Consider the following 17,105-nt stretch of genomic DNA (forward strand, 5'->3'; position numbering starts at 1 on the left):
TGGGTGCAGCTGGCGCTCAGAACAGAAGACGTAAGTCTATGGTACTTATAAACGTGTTCACATTCAATGGATTGCTGTACATTTCCTTCCCAAAAGGTTTACAACTCAGGGCTTGTGTTTCAGCCAAGGCTTTTCTGCAGCTTCTGCACCCGCGAGATGAAATACAAAATGTGTGTCCTTGCACAAGTGTCTCCATAGTGAAAAAGAAGAATGTTCCCAGCCCATAGGAATATGCCGCATACCATCTCAGACCATTGGTCCATCTGTCTCAGCACTGTCTATAATGACTGGCTGTAGCTCTCCAGGATTTCAAATACAGTCGTACCTTGGATCCCAAATGCCCTGCGACTCGAACGTTTTGGCTCCCGAAAGCAGTTTGCAAACATTCTTTGGAACCCGAATGTCCGGCGTGGCTTCCGATTGGTTGCAGGAGCTTCCTTCAGCCAATCGAAAGCCGTGCTTTGGTTTCTGAATGTTTTGGAAGTCTAACGGACTTTCGGAATGGATTCCGTTCGATTTCTGAGGTACCACTGTATGCGTCTCTCACAGGTCTGCCTGAAGATGCTGGGGATTGATTAATAATAATAATAAATTATTTATACCCCGCCTATCTGGCTGGGTTTCCCCAGCCACTCTGAGCAGCTCCCAACAGAATATTAATAATAATTTTTAAAAAGTGATCAAACATCAAACATTAAAAACTTCCCTAAACAGGGCTGCCTTCAGATTGAACCTGGGAACTTCTGCACTGAATACATGTGCTCCACTGAGCTACAGATGCTGCTAACACTTTTGTCTGAGTTGTGCTTTTTTTATAAAAAAAAATTGTCTACAGAGAACATGCACAAGAACTCAAACCAGACCAGGAAGAGCGCTGATCCATCCATTTCCATTTCAGGAATAGCAAAAAAGTTGTTAACTTACCTACAGGTTGAGCATGAGGGAAGTCTGTAACTTGTCCCTCATCAATAACCGAAGTCCACCATATTATTGTTCCTTCTTCCTCGTTCTAGGTCCTGCCCGCTCCCTCTGGAATGTGATTTATTTCACAAGGCCTGGATATGCCCTGGGGAAACCACCTGTGTGTCTCAGCACAGAGGCATCCACCTCTACAATAACATTCCAAGCATAGATTGCACCCTTCCCTATTCAGCCAGGACAGCTCTGCCAACCAGGCCCAGTTTGCACAATCGAGGTCACGACTCACACAAAATTATTGCATCACAGATACACCTGGGAGGAGTAGCACCTGGTGGGGAAGGCCGGCTCCCCCTAAGGCCCAACTAAACACACATGTTTTAGGGTTCTGCCGCTGATTTTTCATTAAGCAGCCAGTGCGATGGACCTCAGAGTCAGACCGAGACTGTGGCCTGACAGGAAAGATGGTCTTAATCCTTTGGCTCCTGCTGTGACCCTGGTCGAAATTCTCCCCACTCCAACTATGTCTGCTATTCACCATGGAGTAAAACCTCCCATTGATTTTAATCTTTAACAACAACAAAAGAGAGTTGTTAAACCACCAATCTCTCTCGCTAGGGAAGGACTGCTGTAGCTCAGTGATAGAGCTGATAGAGCTTCTGCTGTGCATGCAGAATGTCACGGGTGCAATCCCCAGGATTTTCAGTTAGCGGAGGTGCAATGGTTAAAGTGTTGGACCAGGAACTGGAAAAGCTGGGTTGAAATCCCTACTCAGCAATGACGCTCCCTGACCTTAGGCCGGTCACCACCTCTCAGCCTGAGCTACCTCAAAGGGTTGTTGTGAAGATAATATGGAGAGGGAGAGAGCTATGTATGTCACCTTGAGCTCCTTGGAGGAGAAATAACAACAACAACAACAATGTTAACTTCATTTACAAAAAGACATAGATTGAGAAAAAAGAAAAAAGTGAGTGAAAATGAAAAAAAATACTGTTGCATTATCATACATCAATATACAGTTGTGCATATTCCTATTGTCCTAATATTTATTGAATGAATGAATGAATGAATGAATTTATATACCACCCTATACCTGGAGGTCTCAGGGCGGTTCACAAAAAAAATCACAATATATAAAATCCAAATAAGAACAATAACCCTCCCCCCCAAAAAAAACCCCACATAATTGTCAATAACCTAGTATATTCTGTGAGAACTCATTCCATTTTTTGTCAATTATTTTTATTGATTTTCCAAATTACAACCCAATTTTCACAAATGATTATACATTGATACCAAATTAATACAATTTTAATTAAATGACTTCTCACTCACCACTGTAAACTCATTCATTGTATTTATCCAAGGAAAGCCTGTGTCTGAAAGTTGTCTGTTCCTATGTTGCTAATGTTGTCAAGCCACTGATAAAGGGGAAATGTATTTCCATTCTTCCAATTCACCCGTATCAGTCTCTCGGCCACCATTAGGGCACATAGAATCCATTTTCACTGTCCTGCTGCCAACTTCCATACAATAGGCCTATAGTTCAAAAGCACAAGACACTGAGAAGGTGACCAAAGTCTGATTTCTCTTTCCAGCTACATCCTCTTCCATGACTCCTGTGGGAGGTCACACAACAGCCCGGTTGCAATACTCGAAAGGCAGCCATCGCACCTTTTCAGGGACACCCAAGCTCCTGGATGTTCCTGAAGAAAACACAGCATCAATGGCTGCCCAGCACAGCATCAACAAGGCCACAGACCAGGCTGCAACTACAGCTACGCCACCCAGTCTGAAAGCCTATAGCAAGTGGCGCTATAGAGAGACGCCCAAGACAGAAACCCAGAAGGACCCCCAAGTGAGTCTTCTGGCCAGAATTAGGCAGAACGCAGAAGAGGCTCCTTTTTGGATTAGGAGGTTGGGAGGAACTTCTACAATCTGTTGCGCTCCTGCTACCAGCTCAGCAAGCTACAGCATCCCAGAGGCAACCACGATGCGTGGGATGAGAGGACAAGATAAAGCAGATGGAAATAAAACAAGGACAGCTGTAATTCAAAACAGCCAAGACCTGGGGCACCGGCCTCAATCACAGCCTGACAACTTCAAGCCAAGCCCTTCCTCCGGTCCACGCCCATACCAGCCGCTAAGGTCAACTATGTTTACTTCTCCACCAATGGATGCATTGTGGTCGGTTACAGAGTCCAACACCAGCACTAAAGAAGGAGGCGCAATAGACCACCGCTCTCCTGTGCTGGTTTTCCTCTTCTTTCTCTTCCTCCCTCTTCCCCTCTGTATACTGTGCTGGGTCGGGGCACGAAGCAGGCGTCCTGATGATGTGTAAACTGGGCAGGGGGAGATTTGGTGGCGTTGGGGAGCATGGGAAGCAGTGGTGTCTGGTAGGGAGGAAGACAGGGAGACAAACAGTAGGTGGTGCCAGAGCCAATGACAGGCAGCTAACCCTGGTTTTGTCCCCATCCTCCTTCCTGCTGAGTTCTACAAGGGCAATACTTCCAGGAATAATAAGATGAGAGGCAATGTCATCCCATGGACCGGGTGTAACTAGACGGGCAAGCATGGGTTGGCTATCACCCGAAGGGACCAGCCACACATTGGTGGTAAAAACTCCCCTATACCGAATCAGATCGTTGGCCCACCTACCTCAGTATTGTCTACACTGACTGGCAGCTGCTCTTCAGGGTTTCAGGCAGGGGTCTCTCCCAGCCTACCTGTGGGGGGTTGAACCTGGGACCGTCTGCATGCAAATCAGATGTTCTGCCATTTGAGCTATGGCTCTTCTCCCAGGCTTTTAAAGGCTGTTCCATGCCATATTACGAAGTGATGCTTTAGCAACGAATGGATGAGGGTCAAGGCTGCTTCACAGCGTCAGAGCAGAGGGGAAGCAGCACAGGAGGACTGTGTCACTGCCTCTGCTCAAAGACTAGCTGTGATTGGTCCACCATCAGGAGCAGTAGCCAGTCGCATCAGGCCTACCGAACAGTTTCCAGTTCCTTCCCAACAGGTCCTTAAAAGGACTTTAAGAACTAGTGTCCTGGCATGCTTCCTCCTCCATCCCCACCCCTTTTCCTTGTGTGTTGTGTATTTTGGATTGAAAGGCAGATCACATCAGTTGCTCTGGGCGCCTTTTTGGCTAGAGTATTGTATACATGTTGTAAATAATGAACAAATGAACAAAAGCAATGGGGGCTCAATTGCTGCCTAGTCTTCCTAATCTGTTTGCATCACCCATCCCCGGAGGGGTGTCCCCCCAACCAGAAAGGTTCCCTGTGAGAAAATGTGGCTCTTGGGTTGGAAAGGTTTCCTATCAGCCCATGGATCAAAAGGAAGCTATTCTTCAAAATCAGTGATTACCAGAATTTTATCAATGCAGTTTCCCCAACTCAAATCGTGTTCAAAAATGCATAAAGGTATGGCTGAGCGTGCATAAAAATCCATGAGTTTGTGAAAACAACATACAAAACACATTTAATGGGGGGGGGCTGTCTGCAAAAATGTGCACATGTTCTGCCTCTCTCATGTTTGGGGGAAACTGTGAACCAGTCTTTTTAGAGGCAAGAAAAGGCAACCTCCTTTCGTAGCTCTGATCTCACTCTAGCTGCAGAGGCTTCCTCGCATGTGTTTGCGCATGATTTTTGTTCCCATGAAAGAACCGCATGATGCTGGTCCAGGAACCCGAGATCCTGATCCGGTAGTGAATGAGGCCTTCCCGTACGTCATAGATATTGATCTTATTCTCCCCTTCGCCAGAGGCAAAGTTCAGCACCTGCCCGCCGCAGTCTACAACCATGTGGGCATTGTCCTGGACGCAGAACGGCTCCTTGGCAAACTCTTCCACTGCAAACTCCAAGCAGTGCCCTAGTTCCTCGGGAAGAACCCCCCAGGAGCGCAAGCTCTGCCTCACTCTCAGCAGGTCTCCGACACTCAGCGGCTCCTTGCGAATGGCCAGCCTCGCAAGGTACATTTCGGCCGTCCGCTCTTTGATATCACACTGGATCTGCTTGTATAGGACATATACAGAAATCTGGCAGTCCCCCTTGCCAGACCGAAACTCTATGGGGGGTCCACCGCACTGGATAACCAGCTGGGCATTTTGCTGCACAGACCAGGGCTCCTGGAGAAAGGTATCAATAGCCTTGTTGAAACAGGCTTGGAGTATGTAGTTGACACCATCCAGTCGATCGCGGTGCCTTAGGAGATTCTCAGCTGTCAGTGGTTCGTAAGAGGGCAGCAGGTTAGCCACGTACAACAGGGCATCCTTCATGATATTGAGGACGCTGGTGGGCGTCCACAACTGCTTGGCTGTCACAGCAACCTCGTGGTCCGTGCCCATGGGGGAATAATCCGCTTTGTTCATGGCTAGCCACATTGTGGAGAGGAGAACAGCAAGCGCCACCACGACCACGGCGGTCAGCAGTTTGTTCATGAATCTCCAGAGCTGAGCTGTAAGCCATGGGATGACGATGCTAAGAGCCCATTGCAAGACAGTGCTGAGGACAGAGGCCATGTTTCCTTTAAAAAGAAGGAAATATCATCAGTGCTGGGAGGTAGAATTCATTGATGGTTTTTGTTTCCACAATTAAAAAAAAAGGTAAAGGACCCCTGACAGTTAAGTCTAGTCACGAATGACTCTGGGGTTGGGGCGCTCATCTCGCTTTACTGGCCGAGGGAGCTGACGTTTGTCTGCAGACAGTTTTTCTGGGTCATGTGGCCAGCATGACTAAGCCACTTCTGGTAGACCAGATCAGCGCACGGAAATGCTGTTTACCTCCCCGCCAGAGCAGTACCTATTTATCTTTCGTCAATAATTTTTTATTGATTTTCATTAAATAAACATTCAATATACAAATAAATTTCACATATATCTTTGGCTCTGCCGAGCTTCAGACTTCCCTCCACCCCTTTGGTAAGTATCGTACATTTTCTTACATCGCTGTCAGGGACTCAGCGGGAGCGCAGGGAGGAGAGGAGATGGAAAGCGAGGGGGAGCAATCCGAGGGCAGCGTAGCAGAATATGACAGCAGCCCGATAGATTCCATGAGCCTCTCCAGCGAATCGGAAGATTCACAGAAGGGGGCGCCGATGGGCAGGGCAAGGGGCGACCCAAGGGGGACACCCCAGAAGCAAGGGGCCAGCGGGGACTCCCAGAGCAGCAGTTGGAAATCAGGACCAGCTTCCCCACCAGAGCGTAGTGGGGGGGAGGAGTCCCAGGTGTCAGAGCCCACATATGCACCACCAGCGAGAGAAGATGAGTCAGGGTTGACCACGCCTCCATTGGAGAGCGAGTTAACGGTTAAGAGGAAAGTTGCAGGTTGGGCGCGCGCGCCAAGTTCAAAGGTACAGGCGAGCGGCACAGAAGGTAGCCCGGATAGGGAACCAGGTCCTAAAGCCCGCCGGAAGGAGGGGCAAGAATCGTCAGGGTCAGCGTCAGAGGAGTCCAGGAAGGATGAGACCCTAGCGGGCAGGAGGGCCCAGAGGAGAAAGGAACTTAGGAAGAGGTGGAGCAAAGCGAGAGTCTTAAACTGGTGTGGAGGGGGAGGAGACTCAGACGGGGGTTCGCCGGTCTAAGGTCGGGACGTAGAGCTGCACGCTGCGGCTTTAAAATGGAGACTGAATCTCAATAAAGACTTTTGTACATAACTACAGCCTAGCGTTGGTCCTCTGTGAGCTGGGACCTGGAGGCAGCTCTGACAATCGCGTATTTTGTTTTGTTTATCTGGTTAACCATATGCTGTTAGAGTTAATCTAACCCTGCCAGTGTCTTTAAGGTTTTACAGTTGTCTCTTATATACACCAAATATTTACTCCAAGTTTCATGAAACTTCTGTTCGTCCTGATCTCGTATTCTCCCTGATAGTCTAGCCAATTCTGCGTAATTCATCATTTTAACCTGCAGTACCTATTTATCTACTTGCACTTTGATGTGCTTTTGACCTGCTAGGTTGTCAGGAGCTGGGACTGAGCAACAGGAGCTCACCCCATCATGAGGATTCAAACCATCGACCTTCCGATCAGAAGCCCTAGGCTCAGTGGTTTAGACCACAGGGCCACCAAATCAGGTTAAAGGTTCAGTATCTGGAGAACCACAGGTTTCCCACCTCTGGTGTCTAGGACTGCAGCCTTTGTCAACTGACCACCTTGGTTAATCCATCCAGCCATCCATCAATATACTGTATTTTTCGTCCCATAGGACACTCTGTCCCATAGGAAGCACCTATTTTTTTTGGGGGGGGGAAATAAAGGGGAAAATTTTTTCCTTTATCCCCCCCCCCAAAAGCAGGTCGGCGAAACCGAACCAGGTTGAGGAACAACGGGATGGCGGCGCTGCGCCTCCCTGCTGTCCCCCGAACTTGTGGGGCTGGCCGATGCAAGGGGTGTTCTGCTTCAGGGTGCCCCACCCGCCGGGCGGCCGGCTGCTATCCGCAGCGTGGGGAGCCCTGCGGGGAACTCCTGCAGGGCTCCCCACACTGTGGATGTCTGTCCGGCGTGCGGGGCGCTCTGCTTCAGGGTGCCCTGCGCGCCGGGCGGCAGGCTGCTATCCGCAGCGTGAGGAGCCCTGCGGGGAACTCCCGCAGGGCTGCCTAGGCTGCGGATGTGTTCCCGAAGCGCCGGGTGCTCTGCTTTCAGGGCGCCCGACGCTCCGGGAAGCAGGCTGCTATCCGCAGCCTACACATCCCTGCGGGATCTCCCGCAGGGCTGCCTAGGCTGCGGATGTCTTCGGTGCGCACGGACCCCTCTCGCTCTCCACGCTTCAGCGAAAGCCTGCATTCGCCCCAAAGGACGCACCCAGATTTCCCCTTCATTTTTGGAGGGGAAAAAGTGCGTCCTATAGAGCAAAAAATACGGTATGCAGTGGAGCCTTGGTTCTCCAACGGCATAGTTGACGAACAAATTGGCTCCCAAACACTGAAAACCCAGAAGAGTGTGTTCTGGTTTTTGAACATTGAACGTCTGACACACCTTCTGCTTGAGTGCAGGAAGCTCCTGCAGCCAATCTGAAGCCACGCCTTGGTTTTCGAACTGTTTCGGGAGTCGAACGGACTTCCGGAACGGATTAAGTTTGAGAACCAAGGTTCCACTGTGCTTGAAAGGTGCCTTCACAATTAGTTGGTCAGCAAATCCAAATCTATAGTTTTTAAATTTAAAAATACAGCTGGTGCCACCCATCATCTAAAAAGAGGCATTCCCACCTTTGTGTGTGAGAGAGAAAATAAAGAGCATATTGATGGAACGTATGCATGATTGCATCATCTAACTGAAAACTTTGCTGTGTGCACCCCCTTTTATCCTCCAGTGCAAAACTCAACAGATTTCGCAATGGTCCTAGAAAAGAGAGGCATGCAGGCATGTATGTCCCATTGCCTTAGGTGTGACATTCCTGATACTTTCTTACGCAAGACAGTGAGGGTGGGATTGCAGCCTCAAGGTGTTTGCACACACTCACCCGCTAGTGCCACAAAAAAATAGTTTTTCTCAATCCATTCATGTTCATCTCCAAAATGCTTTCAGTCCAGATTCATTCTAGCTCCTGCCATGCACAACAGTGGGCGTGGATACTTAATTCTTATTAGGAAACTCTCAGAGCAGATAAAACAAGCACTTCTTCATGCAGAACCTAGTTAAGCTACAGAACTCCCTCCCACGGGAAGGAAGCGATGCTCACCAACTTAGATGGCTTTAAAAGCAGATCAGGCAAATTGATGGAGGAGAAGGCTAGCTAGATTGCGACAGAATGCGGCAGCTAGATGGGTGTCTGGGAGTGGCCACCAAGTCCATATAACCATATAAGGTCTTGAAACACCTACATTGGCTCCCGGAACGTTTCCAAGCACGATTCAAAGTGTTGGTGCTGACATTTAAAGCCCTAAACAGCCTCGGCCCAGAATATCTCAAGGAGCGTCTCCACGCCCATTGTTCAGCCCGGACACTGAGGTCCAGCTCCGAGGGCCTTCTGGCGGTTCCCTCACTGCAAGAAGTGAGGTTACAGGGAACCAGGCAGAGGGCCTTCTCGGTGGTGGCGTCCGCCCTGTGGAACACTCTCCCTTCAGATGTCAAGGAAACAAACAACTATCTGAAGGTAGCCCTGTTTAGGGAAGGTTTTTTTTTTTTAAAATATTTTATTAAATTTTCATACAAGATCCCTTCACCAAAAAATAGTATACAAAAAAGCCAGAACAAATACACCAAAAAACCATATAGAAAAAAGGAAATAAAAAATAAAAAAGAAAAAGAAAAAAACCAACCATTCAATACAATTTTTTTATATATAACTAACTGGACTTCCTCACATCTCCTTTACCCTGCATTATTTATATTAAAAATATCAGCAAATTATTACCTTGTTTCATACCTTATTTTGTACTTTCCAAATATTATACTTCTAAATTTAAGATAATTTTTATCATTTACTCATACCTTAAATTTAAACATATTGTTGCCTTAAATTTCGACCTTTTCTTACTTATAACTTAATTTTCTATTTTACAAAATCTATTTGCTGAACTGAGATTTTCTAAATCGTGCAGATACTTAACATTCATACAACTTATATTGTTTTTGTAGATAGTCCTTAAACTTCTTCCAGTCCTCTTCCGTTGTTTCTTCTCCCAAGTCTCGGATTCTGCCAGTCATTTCAGCCAATTCCATATAATCCATCAATTGCGTCTGCCACTCTTCCAGTGTGGGCAAGTCTTGTGTCTTCCAATACTTTGCAATAAGTATTCTTGCTGCTGTTGTCGCATACATAAAGAAACTTCTGTCCTTCTTTGACACCTTCTGGCCGACAATGCCCAAGAGGAAGGCCTCCGGTTTCTTAACAAAGGTATATTTAAATACCTTTTTTAGTTCATTATAGATCATTTCCCAGAAGACCCTCACTTTTGGGCATGTCCACCAGAGGTGAAAGAATGTCCCCTCAGCCTCTCTACATTTCCAACATTTATTATCAGACAGGTGATATATTTTTGCACTGTTTAGGGAAGTTTTTAATGTCTAATGCGTTGCATTTTTTATGTGCTGTAATAATAATAATAATAATAATAATAATAAACTTTTATTTGTATCCCGCCCAAGACCGGGCTCAGGGTGGCTAACATCAAATATAAACATTGATATAAAATCAAACAATAATTAAACCACCTCTTAAAACAACTCAGGATAAGATTAAAATCTGGATTAGCTGGGTTCCACAGGCCTCCCAGAGTGGCTGGGGAAACCCAGCCTGATGAGCGAGGTATAAATAAATTAAAAATTGTTACTATTACAATAAGCCAAACTGTTTCCCGGAAGAGAGCTGCTCCAGTTGCAGATTTCAGTTCCTATCTTGCACATGTCCTATCAATAAATCCTCCTCTGGTTCACTGCGTCCTTAACGTTACAAACCTGACGACTGCAATCCGGATAAGCAGCAGAGAGTCACCTGCACTTCCGTGTGGAATGCGATCTCGGGAAGAAATAAAAATCCCCTAAGAAAAAGTACACCTGCCTCCTCAGTGACTTACATATCGCACGCCGCCGTTTCTCCGTCCTCTCCTTCAACGAGAGCAATCCTACTTTGTTAACTTCTCAGTTTCGGATTCCTGCAATGCACGTGACTCCACCTTGGTGCACGGCGCTGCCTCTAACGGCGCGCAACGAATGGGTCCTAAAGTCGGTTTTCCCCTTACTCGGTTCAGGGGAAATAAAGAAAGAAAGCGTTTTAGTGTTCTCCCCGACTAACGCGATCGTGCCATTTCTCTCTCTCGCAAAATAAAAAATAAAAATAAAAAGCATTTTACTTGCTTCGATTACTGCCTTTATAAACAAATATATTTTCTCCCCCGCCGCACACTTCGCACGCACTTTTGGATGTGCACCACACAGCAAATGTTGCGGTAATTTCACCCCTATCTCTCTCTCCCCCCCCCCCCCCGCGCTTAAAAATAATAGCGATTCTGTTGCGGTCCGAACTCATTCCTTCCACCAGGAGGCAGCAAGGAACAATAAGCAGCTTGGAAACCGAAAGTCGATGCACCGGGAAATCAGGACGCTTCTGGAGCCGCCGCGCGCGCAAAACGAAACGGCCGCCCCTCGGGAAACCCCCTCAGCACCCCCCACTCCAAACGATCTGCTCCACATTCTTTCCTAGGTCACTCTGCTGAACGTCTGGATCGCCACGGATTTGCCTTGAAAGGTATGCGGGGTGGGGGTGGGGCTGGCGGGGTGGATGGGGATTGGAGAGGAGCTGGGGGCGGCTAGCCAAAGTTTAGCCCGAGCTGAGTTCAGATGGTGAGCAATTCAGATTACAGGGAAAGGGAGGCTTCCCCTCAAAGCGGCTTGCTGGGCAAGATCAAGAGATCCTTTCGCCCACCCCGCCTCCCCACCGGTGGATCGCTGGGAATCTGCCACTGAGGTCGCGGGAGGACAGCTTGAGTCCCGCCTGCAAAAGGACGCGAGGCAGCGGGAAAACCAGCCTCCCATCCATCTGGATCCTGGAGGAAGCGAAGATCCGGCTCCGACACCTTAGTGGACTTTTCCGTTTCTGTTTTGTGCTTTTTCGGAGCGGGGGCCAATGTCGTTTCAGTAGGTGGCCCTTGGCTTAAAATGTTTGGAAACTGTTTCTGCCTTGGAGGTACCGGTACTTAAGAAGCAGGAAGTGGCTCAGGATACGGCGCTCAAAAACAAGAGCGCAGGACAACAGATGCGTTGCTATTAGTCATAGGGAACCTCCAGTGTCAGGTGCAGTATATGCCGCCAGGTATTGACTAGGAAGTAAATAGCTCTCGCCTTCCTGCTGTGCGTCTGGGAAGCGTCTGCTTAGCCACACTAGAATGCAGGATGGCAGAGTGCGTTGGACTTTGGGCCGACACAGCAGGGCTCTTAATAATGGTAACGTTAATAGCAACAGCACCAACTTCTTACTCTATCAACGCAGAACACCTAGCCAAGGAGGACCAAAATTGAGAAGATCCACAATTGGTGTAGGACTGTAAATTATTTGATGTGTTAATGCGAATGGAAGTCGTTAAAATTGCAGCTGCGGTACTGTATAAGGGTTTGTTATTCTGACTACCGTGCATTGGAATTTATAAGTTTTTAGAGTGCAGAGTTAAAGTAAATCATCAATTCTAGCACGGAGGGCAACAAAATAATATAATTTGGCATCTGAACAATTGGCATTATTAATCGTATTATAATTTGGTATTATATTTTGGTATGGGCAATGAGGCTTTTATTGAGTTATTGTAATTGAAAACTAGGGACGCGGGTGGCACTGTGGGTTAAACCACAGAGCCTAGGGCTTGCCGATCAGAAGGTCGGCGGTTCGAATCCCCGCGATGGGGTGAGCTCCCGTTGCTTGGTCCCTGCTCCTGCCAACCTAGCAGTTCGAAAGCACATCAAGGTGCAAGTAGATAAATAGGTACCACTCCGGCGGGAAGGTAAACGGTGTTTCCGTGCGCTGCTCTGGTTCGCCAGAAGCGGCTTAGTCATGCTGGCCACATGACCTGGAAGCTGTCTGCGGACAAACGCAGATGAGATGAGCGCCGCAACCCCAGAGTCGGCCACGACTGGACCTAATGGTCAGGGGTCCCTTTACCTTAATTGAAAACTAATAGAAATTATTACACACACACAAAAAAAAAAAAGAAAATCCATAATGGAGAAAATCCATGGGGGGATTTTGACCTTGCACAAGCAAATTTTGGCCTTGGACAGAACACCATAATTACGAAAGATTACCAAAGTCTGCCCCAGATTCTATTACTATGCTTCGGCATCAGTGCTGTGTATTTTGTAAGTGATTATAATGTTCTATAATTTTCCCCAAATGTTTTTTTTCTTTCTTCCTTTCTTTCTAAAAGCAAACAAAAACTGAAATGCAATGCAAAGGGTTTCCCTCTTTTGTGAAATTAGCAGTGTCTCACAGGGCAGAGGAAGTGAAATGTATGTGGGTGTCTTAAAGGTCAACGTGCTGTGTGTGTTAAGGCAAGCAAACTGACTGTGACATTCATTCTGATTTGTTTGCAGAGTTATGCAAACAACTTTCTGTTGCACTTTCCCCCCTTATCACAAGAAGCGAATCTTAGCTAGCCACTGACGGTTCATTGTAGACAATATTAGTATTAATCCAGTAATGGCCAAACTTGGCCCTCCAGATGTTTTGGGACTACACTTCCCATCATCCCTGACCACTGGTCCTGTTAGCTAGGGATGATGGGAGCTGTTGTGCCAAAACAGCTGGAGGGCAGAGTTTGGCCATCACTGGATTAATCCAAATAGGCCAATGGTCTCAAGTTGGAAAAAGGCAGCTGTGCAGAAGAGGGGATTTCAACAAAAAGAGCTTTTTTCACCTCTGGTCCAGCATCTTGTATTTACCGTGCTCAACCAGATACCCATAGTTTTAACTGCACTGCCTGAATCAGTGCTTTCTTTTATCTGCCCTAAATCTTCCAACATACAGCTTCCTTGGAATTCACAAATTCTAGGGTTACAAGAGAGGGGAATAAACAATTTCTCTTGAGTACTTGCTTGTCTCCAGAGCTCCTTGTGTGAATTAGGCCCCTTAAGTTGGTTCTGAAAACATTTAGCAGGGAGGTATCGTTGCAACGTAGAATGGGGAGGAAATCCATGGCTAGGTAGCAAAAGGAAGTGGTTAGGCCATATATAAAGCTGTGTGGGAATGAAGCTGAGAGGCTGGGCTGTGAGCAGGCGCCTGCATTTTGAGGATACACATTTAAAACAAAGGAGGAGAGGAGGAGGAACCGAGATGCTTTGAAGAGAGGGAATGGCCATTTCGGACGACACTGCAAGCATGAAAAGGAGCTAGCCAGAACCAAATTGGATAGGGTGAATTGTTGGTTCGCTGTCAGCCAAATACTGTGACACTTTCAGGTGCAGAAAGTCAGGCCTGAGAGAGGACTCTCCTTAACTAAGGCTATAAAGGTGCAAACTGACGCTTTGTTGAGCAAACACCTGCTGGCCTGAGACCTAGTCCAATATGGCTGCCAAGAGACGAGGTGAAGCAGAGGTTGGCGAGAGCAGGCCCAAAAGGTGTGTTTGCCTTCAGGCAAGTTTCACTGATAACTAGCACACGGGGGTTACAAGATCAAGGAACAAAGAGCGTTTTAGCCACGTTCTTTGAGTATAAACAGTATTTTGTTATTCATACCTTGCTGTCTTTCTCTGGGGAAACTTTTTCATTTTTAATCATTGTGTTTTCCTATGAAAACTTAAAGTTCTGCTCATTCTTCATTATTACTATTATTAATTTGATTTCTCACCTGACCCTTTGCAACAAAGTCCTGGGGTGGATTGCAACAATTTAAAATGCAATGATAGAAACGGTTTAAAACACCCGGAGGTGTTGCTTCAGGATGCAAACACTGTTGAACGGGAATGATACAATGAAGGTGTTAGGCACACACTTGTAGGGAGGGGATTCCACAATTTAAGGGCTGCCATTTGGGGTCTAAGTTGTTTTAGGGCGTTCATCACTAGTGCAATGGTGTTTAAATTGGCTACGCACCAACAGCTAATGTGATGCTTCTCTTTCGCCCTGGGAAAAATGGAAGTCAAAAGTCAGCTTGAGGGCCCCATTCCTTACAGTCAAGCAAGAAGCATTAGCAGAGTTCAATGTCAAAACCCAGCAAAAACATGGAAATGTAGAGCAGCTGAGGGGTGTGGCCTGAGGAGAGTTCTGAGGGCCATATAGAGAGGCCTGGAGGGCCACATTTGGCCCAAGGACCTTTGGTTCCCCACCTGTGGACTAAACAAAAAGGAAGCAGGCTATTGGTTCTTGCTTCAGAGGTCGGAGCCAGGCAGCCCTAATTTCCCCCAACCTGACAACCTCTCACATAACAAATTTTGGATGGAATAAGGCCCTATTTATCACATAAACATTATTCAAGAGAAAGCTGGCTCCTTTTCTCTTTCTCCAAATATCCAGCCCAGAGCTGAGCTGGCTGCATGGCTCTCTAAATGAAAAAAAGGCACCCTGTTTCATGCCATCTCCTCAGCTGATGTCTCAGATGTGGCACACATTGTACCACAATAAGTGAAACTTGTTCAATGTCTCCTTATGTACTGCATTCTCTCCCCCTTCCTGCCAGGCCTCGATACGATCCTATGGCAGTTCAGCCACCACCGGATTCCCAAAAGCAAGCCGCTGCCTATGCAGAAGAATATGATATCATCACCGAAGAAGACATCGAAGAGATTAAGGATGCACTTGAAGGAGGAAGAATGGCAGAAGCAGCGTCCAAAATATTGGAAAACCTGCAGGCTTTGGAGAATGCCCGGCTGGACATTGCAGTAACGGGAGAGTCTGGTGCCGGCAAGTCCTCGTTTGTCAACGCCATTCGAGGCCTAGGGGATGAAGACGAAGGATCTGCCGACACGGGGGTTGTGGAGACCACAAAGGTGCCCACTCCTTATTCACACCCCAAGCACCCCAACGTGACTGTGTGGGATCTTCCTGGAATTGGCACTCCAGATTTCCAGTCCAGCACTTACCTGGAGCAGGTCAACTTCTCCCGCTATGACTTCTTTATTCTCATTGCCTCAGAGCGCTTCAAGTCCAACCATGCCCAGTTGGCGCAGGAAATCCAGCAACTGGGCAAATGCTTCTACTTTGTGCGCTCAAAGGTAGATGCAGATCTAGAGGCCACCAAAAAGCGCCGGCCAAAAGCCTACGATGAGGAGGCGATACTGAGGAAGATTCGAGAGAATTGCAAAGAGTGCCTTCAGGCCCAAGGAGTGGCTGCTCCCCAGGTCTTCCTCCTTTCCAGCTGGGAGCTAAACAAGTATGACTTCATACAGCTCGAGGAGACGCTGGAGAAGGAGCTGCCGAGCCACAAGAGACATGCCTTTCTCATGGCCCTGCCGAACATCTCTTTGTCTATCTTGCAGAAGAAGAAAGAGGCCTTGCAGAAGCAAATCTGGAAGCTGGCTACCATCTCATGCGGAATAGCAGCTGTGCCCATCCCAGGCCTCTCTGTAGCTTGCGATATAACTATCCTGGTTAAGTCTCTTTCGGAATACCGTCAGAACTTTGGCCTAGATGACGAATCCCTCGGCAAATTAGCTGAGAAGGTTGACAAGAATGTGGAGGAGCTTAAAGAGGTGATTGAGTCACCATTGACCAAAGAAATCTCCAGGGACCTCGTGGTGAAGATGTTAACCAAAGCCGGTGGTGGGGCATTGATGCTGGTGGAGTACTTTGCCAGCACAATCCCTGTATTTGGCTCCGTGACAGCTGGAGGGATATCCTTCGGAACCACCTATTACATGCTTTACAGCTTCCTAAACGAGGTGGCAGGTGATGCTCAGCGTGTCCTCATCAAGGCCTTTGAGTCTGATGTTTGAAAGAGTTCTTCAGATCTCGTGTAGTGGTCCATGATGGGTGCTTAGCTTCTAAATGGATGGAACGGCACCGAATCAAACAGCGCTCTGTCCTACAGTTCTCGAGGTTCTTTGGGGAAAGCTATGGCAGTTAAACTAGAATGAAGTTGGTTGAAACTTGTCATGTAGACGTGAGCCATATGCATTTGACTGCAGGCCTTTTTGAATCGGCTTGCTTCCTTTAATGAAAAACTGGATGATGAATGTTTAATTTTGTTTTAATGTTACCACTCTAATGACTATAACTAAAGCCAAGATTGTGTGAAGCTCCTTAGGCAATGTTCAGGGCTTAACTTAACAAAGAACTGGAATACAAATCAGTTCCCTTTTTACTAGAGGTTCAAGCCACAGATTGTGACAACCTGAATCTTTAGGCCTGTCTTGCTTTCCCTTCTTTTTTTTCTCTTTTGAATAATAAAATGTGTCTAACCTAAAGCATCTAGAGTGTACAAGTGCCTTGGTTTTAAGCAGAAGATTTAAAACAAGTGGCATCTTCTCATTCATAAGTAACTCTGACCCAGGTCCCGTTGCCCTCTAGGAAAAACTTTTATCTGGCCAGCTCCAATCCTGTTAGCTATATTGGATCTCCAGGTTAACTTATAGATTCAGAATTTAAGCAACAGCCCATGCTAAGGAGGGAAAAAAATAAAGGCTGGGATAAATTTTAATGGAATGGGGCACACGTTTTGCACAAGCCTTTTTGGAGCAGTAGGTAAGCCCAATAACATTTTGTTCAGATTTTAAAAATGCATTCTTTGGCAAATGAAATACTGAGTTTGGCTAATAACCCAAGG

General features: G+C 47.0%; 2 protein-coding genes across 6 annotated transcripts in view; one reads left to right on the forward strand and one right to left on the reverse strand.

The window, feature by feature from the left end:
* LOC307221561 (interferon-inducible GTPase 5-like) overlaps positions 1–16,746 on the forward strand; it is an 88,158-nt gene extending 71,412 nt beyond the window's left edge. For 2 of the 5 annotated variants that reach the window (XM_079986194.1, XM_079986193.1), the window contains one exon: positions 15,021–16,746. In XM_079986194.1, the coding sequence (XP_079842320.1) occupies positions 15,037–16,275 (1,239 nt within the window). In that variant the 5' untranslated portion in view covers positions 15,021–15,036 and the 3' untranslated portion in view covers positions 16,276–16,746. Of the gene's footprint in view, positions 1–10,868; positions 11,105–11,182; positions 11,800–13,414; positions 13,963–15,020 lie in introns of those variants that run through there. The other 3 variants (XM_079986192.1, XM_079986195.1, XM_079986197.1) reach the window with 3 other exon arrangements.
* On the reverse strand, positions 2,156–10,714 carry LOC307221611 (uncharacterized protein). Its single transcript, XM_079986290.1, has 3 exons — positions 10,710–10,714; positions 10,315–10,375; positions 2,156–5,445 (listed from the first exon to the last, which is right to left on the reverse strand). The coding sequence occupies exon 3, from the start codon at positions 5,438–5,440 to the stop codon at positions 4,523–4,525; it is 918 nt and encodes a 305-aa protein (XP_079842416.1). The 5' UTR covers positions 5,441–5,445; positions 10,315–10,375; positions 10,710–10,714; the 3' UTR covers positions 2,156–4,522.
* Positions 16,747–17,105: the final 359 nt, after the last annotated feature.

The sequence above is a fragment of the Podarcis cretensis genome, assembly GCF_951804945.1.
Source record: "Podarcis cretensis genome assembly, chromosome: 8".
Lineage (NCBI taxonomy): Eukaryota > Metazoa > Chordata > Lepidosauria > Squamata > Lacertidae > Podarcis > Podarcis cretensis.

What these genes read in the sequence shown, in the direction of transcription:
- LOC307221611 (XM_079986290.1), bottom strand. Translation starts at nt 5,440, where the DNA reads ATGGCCTCTGTCCTCAGCACTGTCTTGCAATGGGCTCTTAGCATCGTC.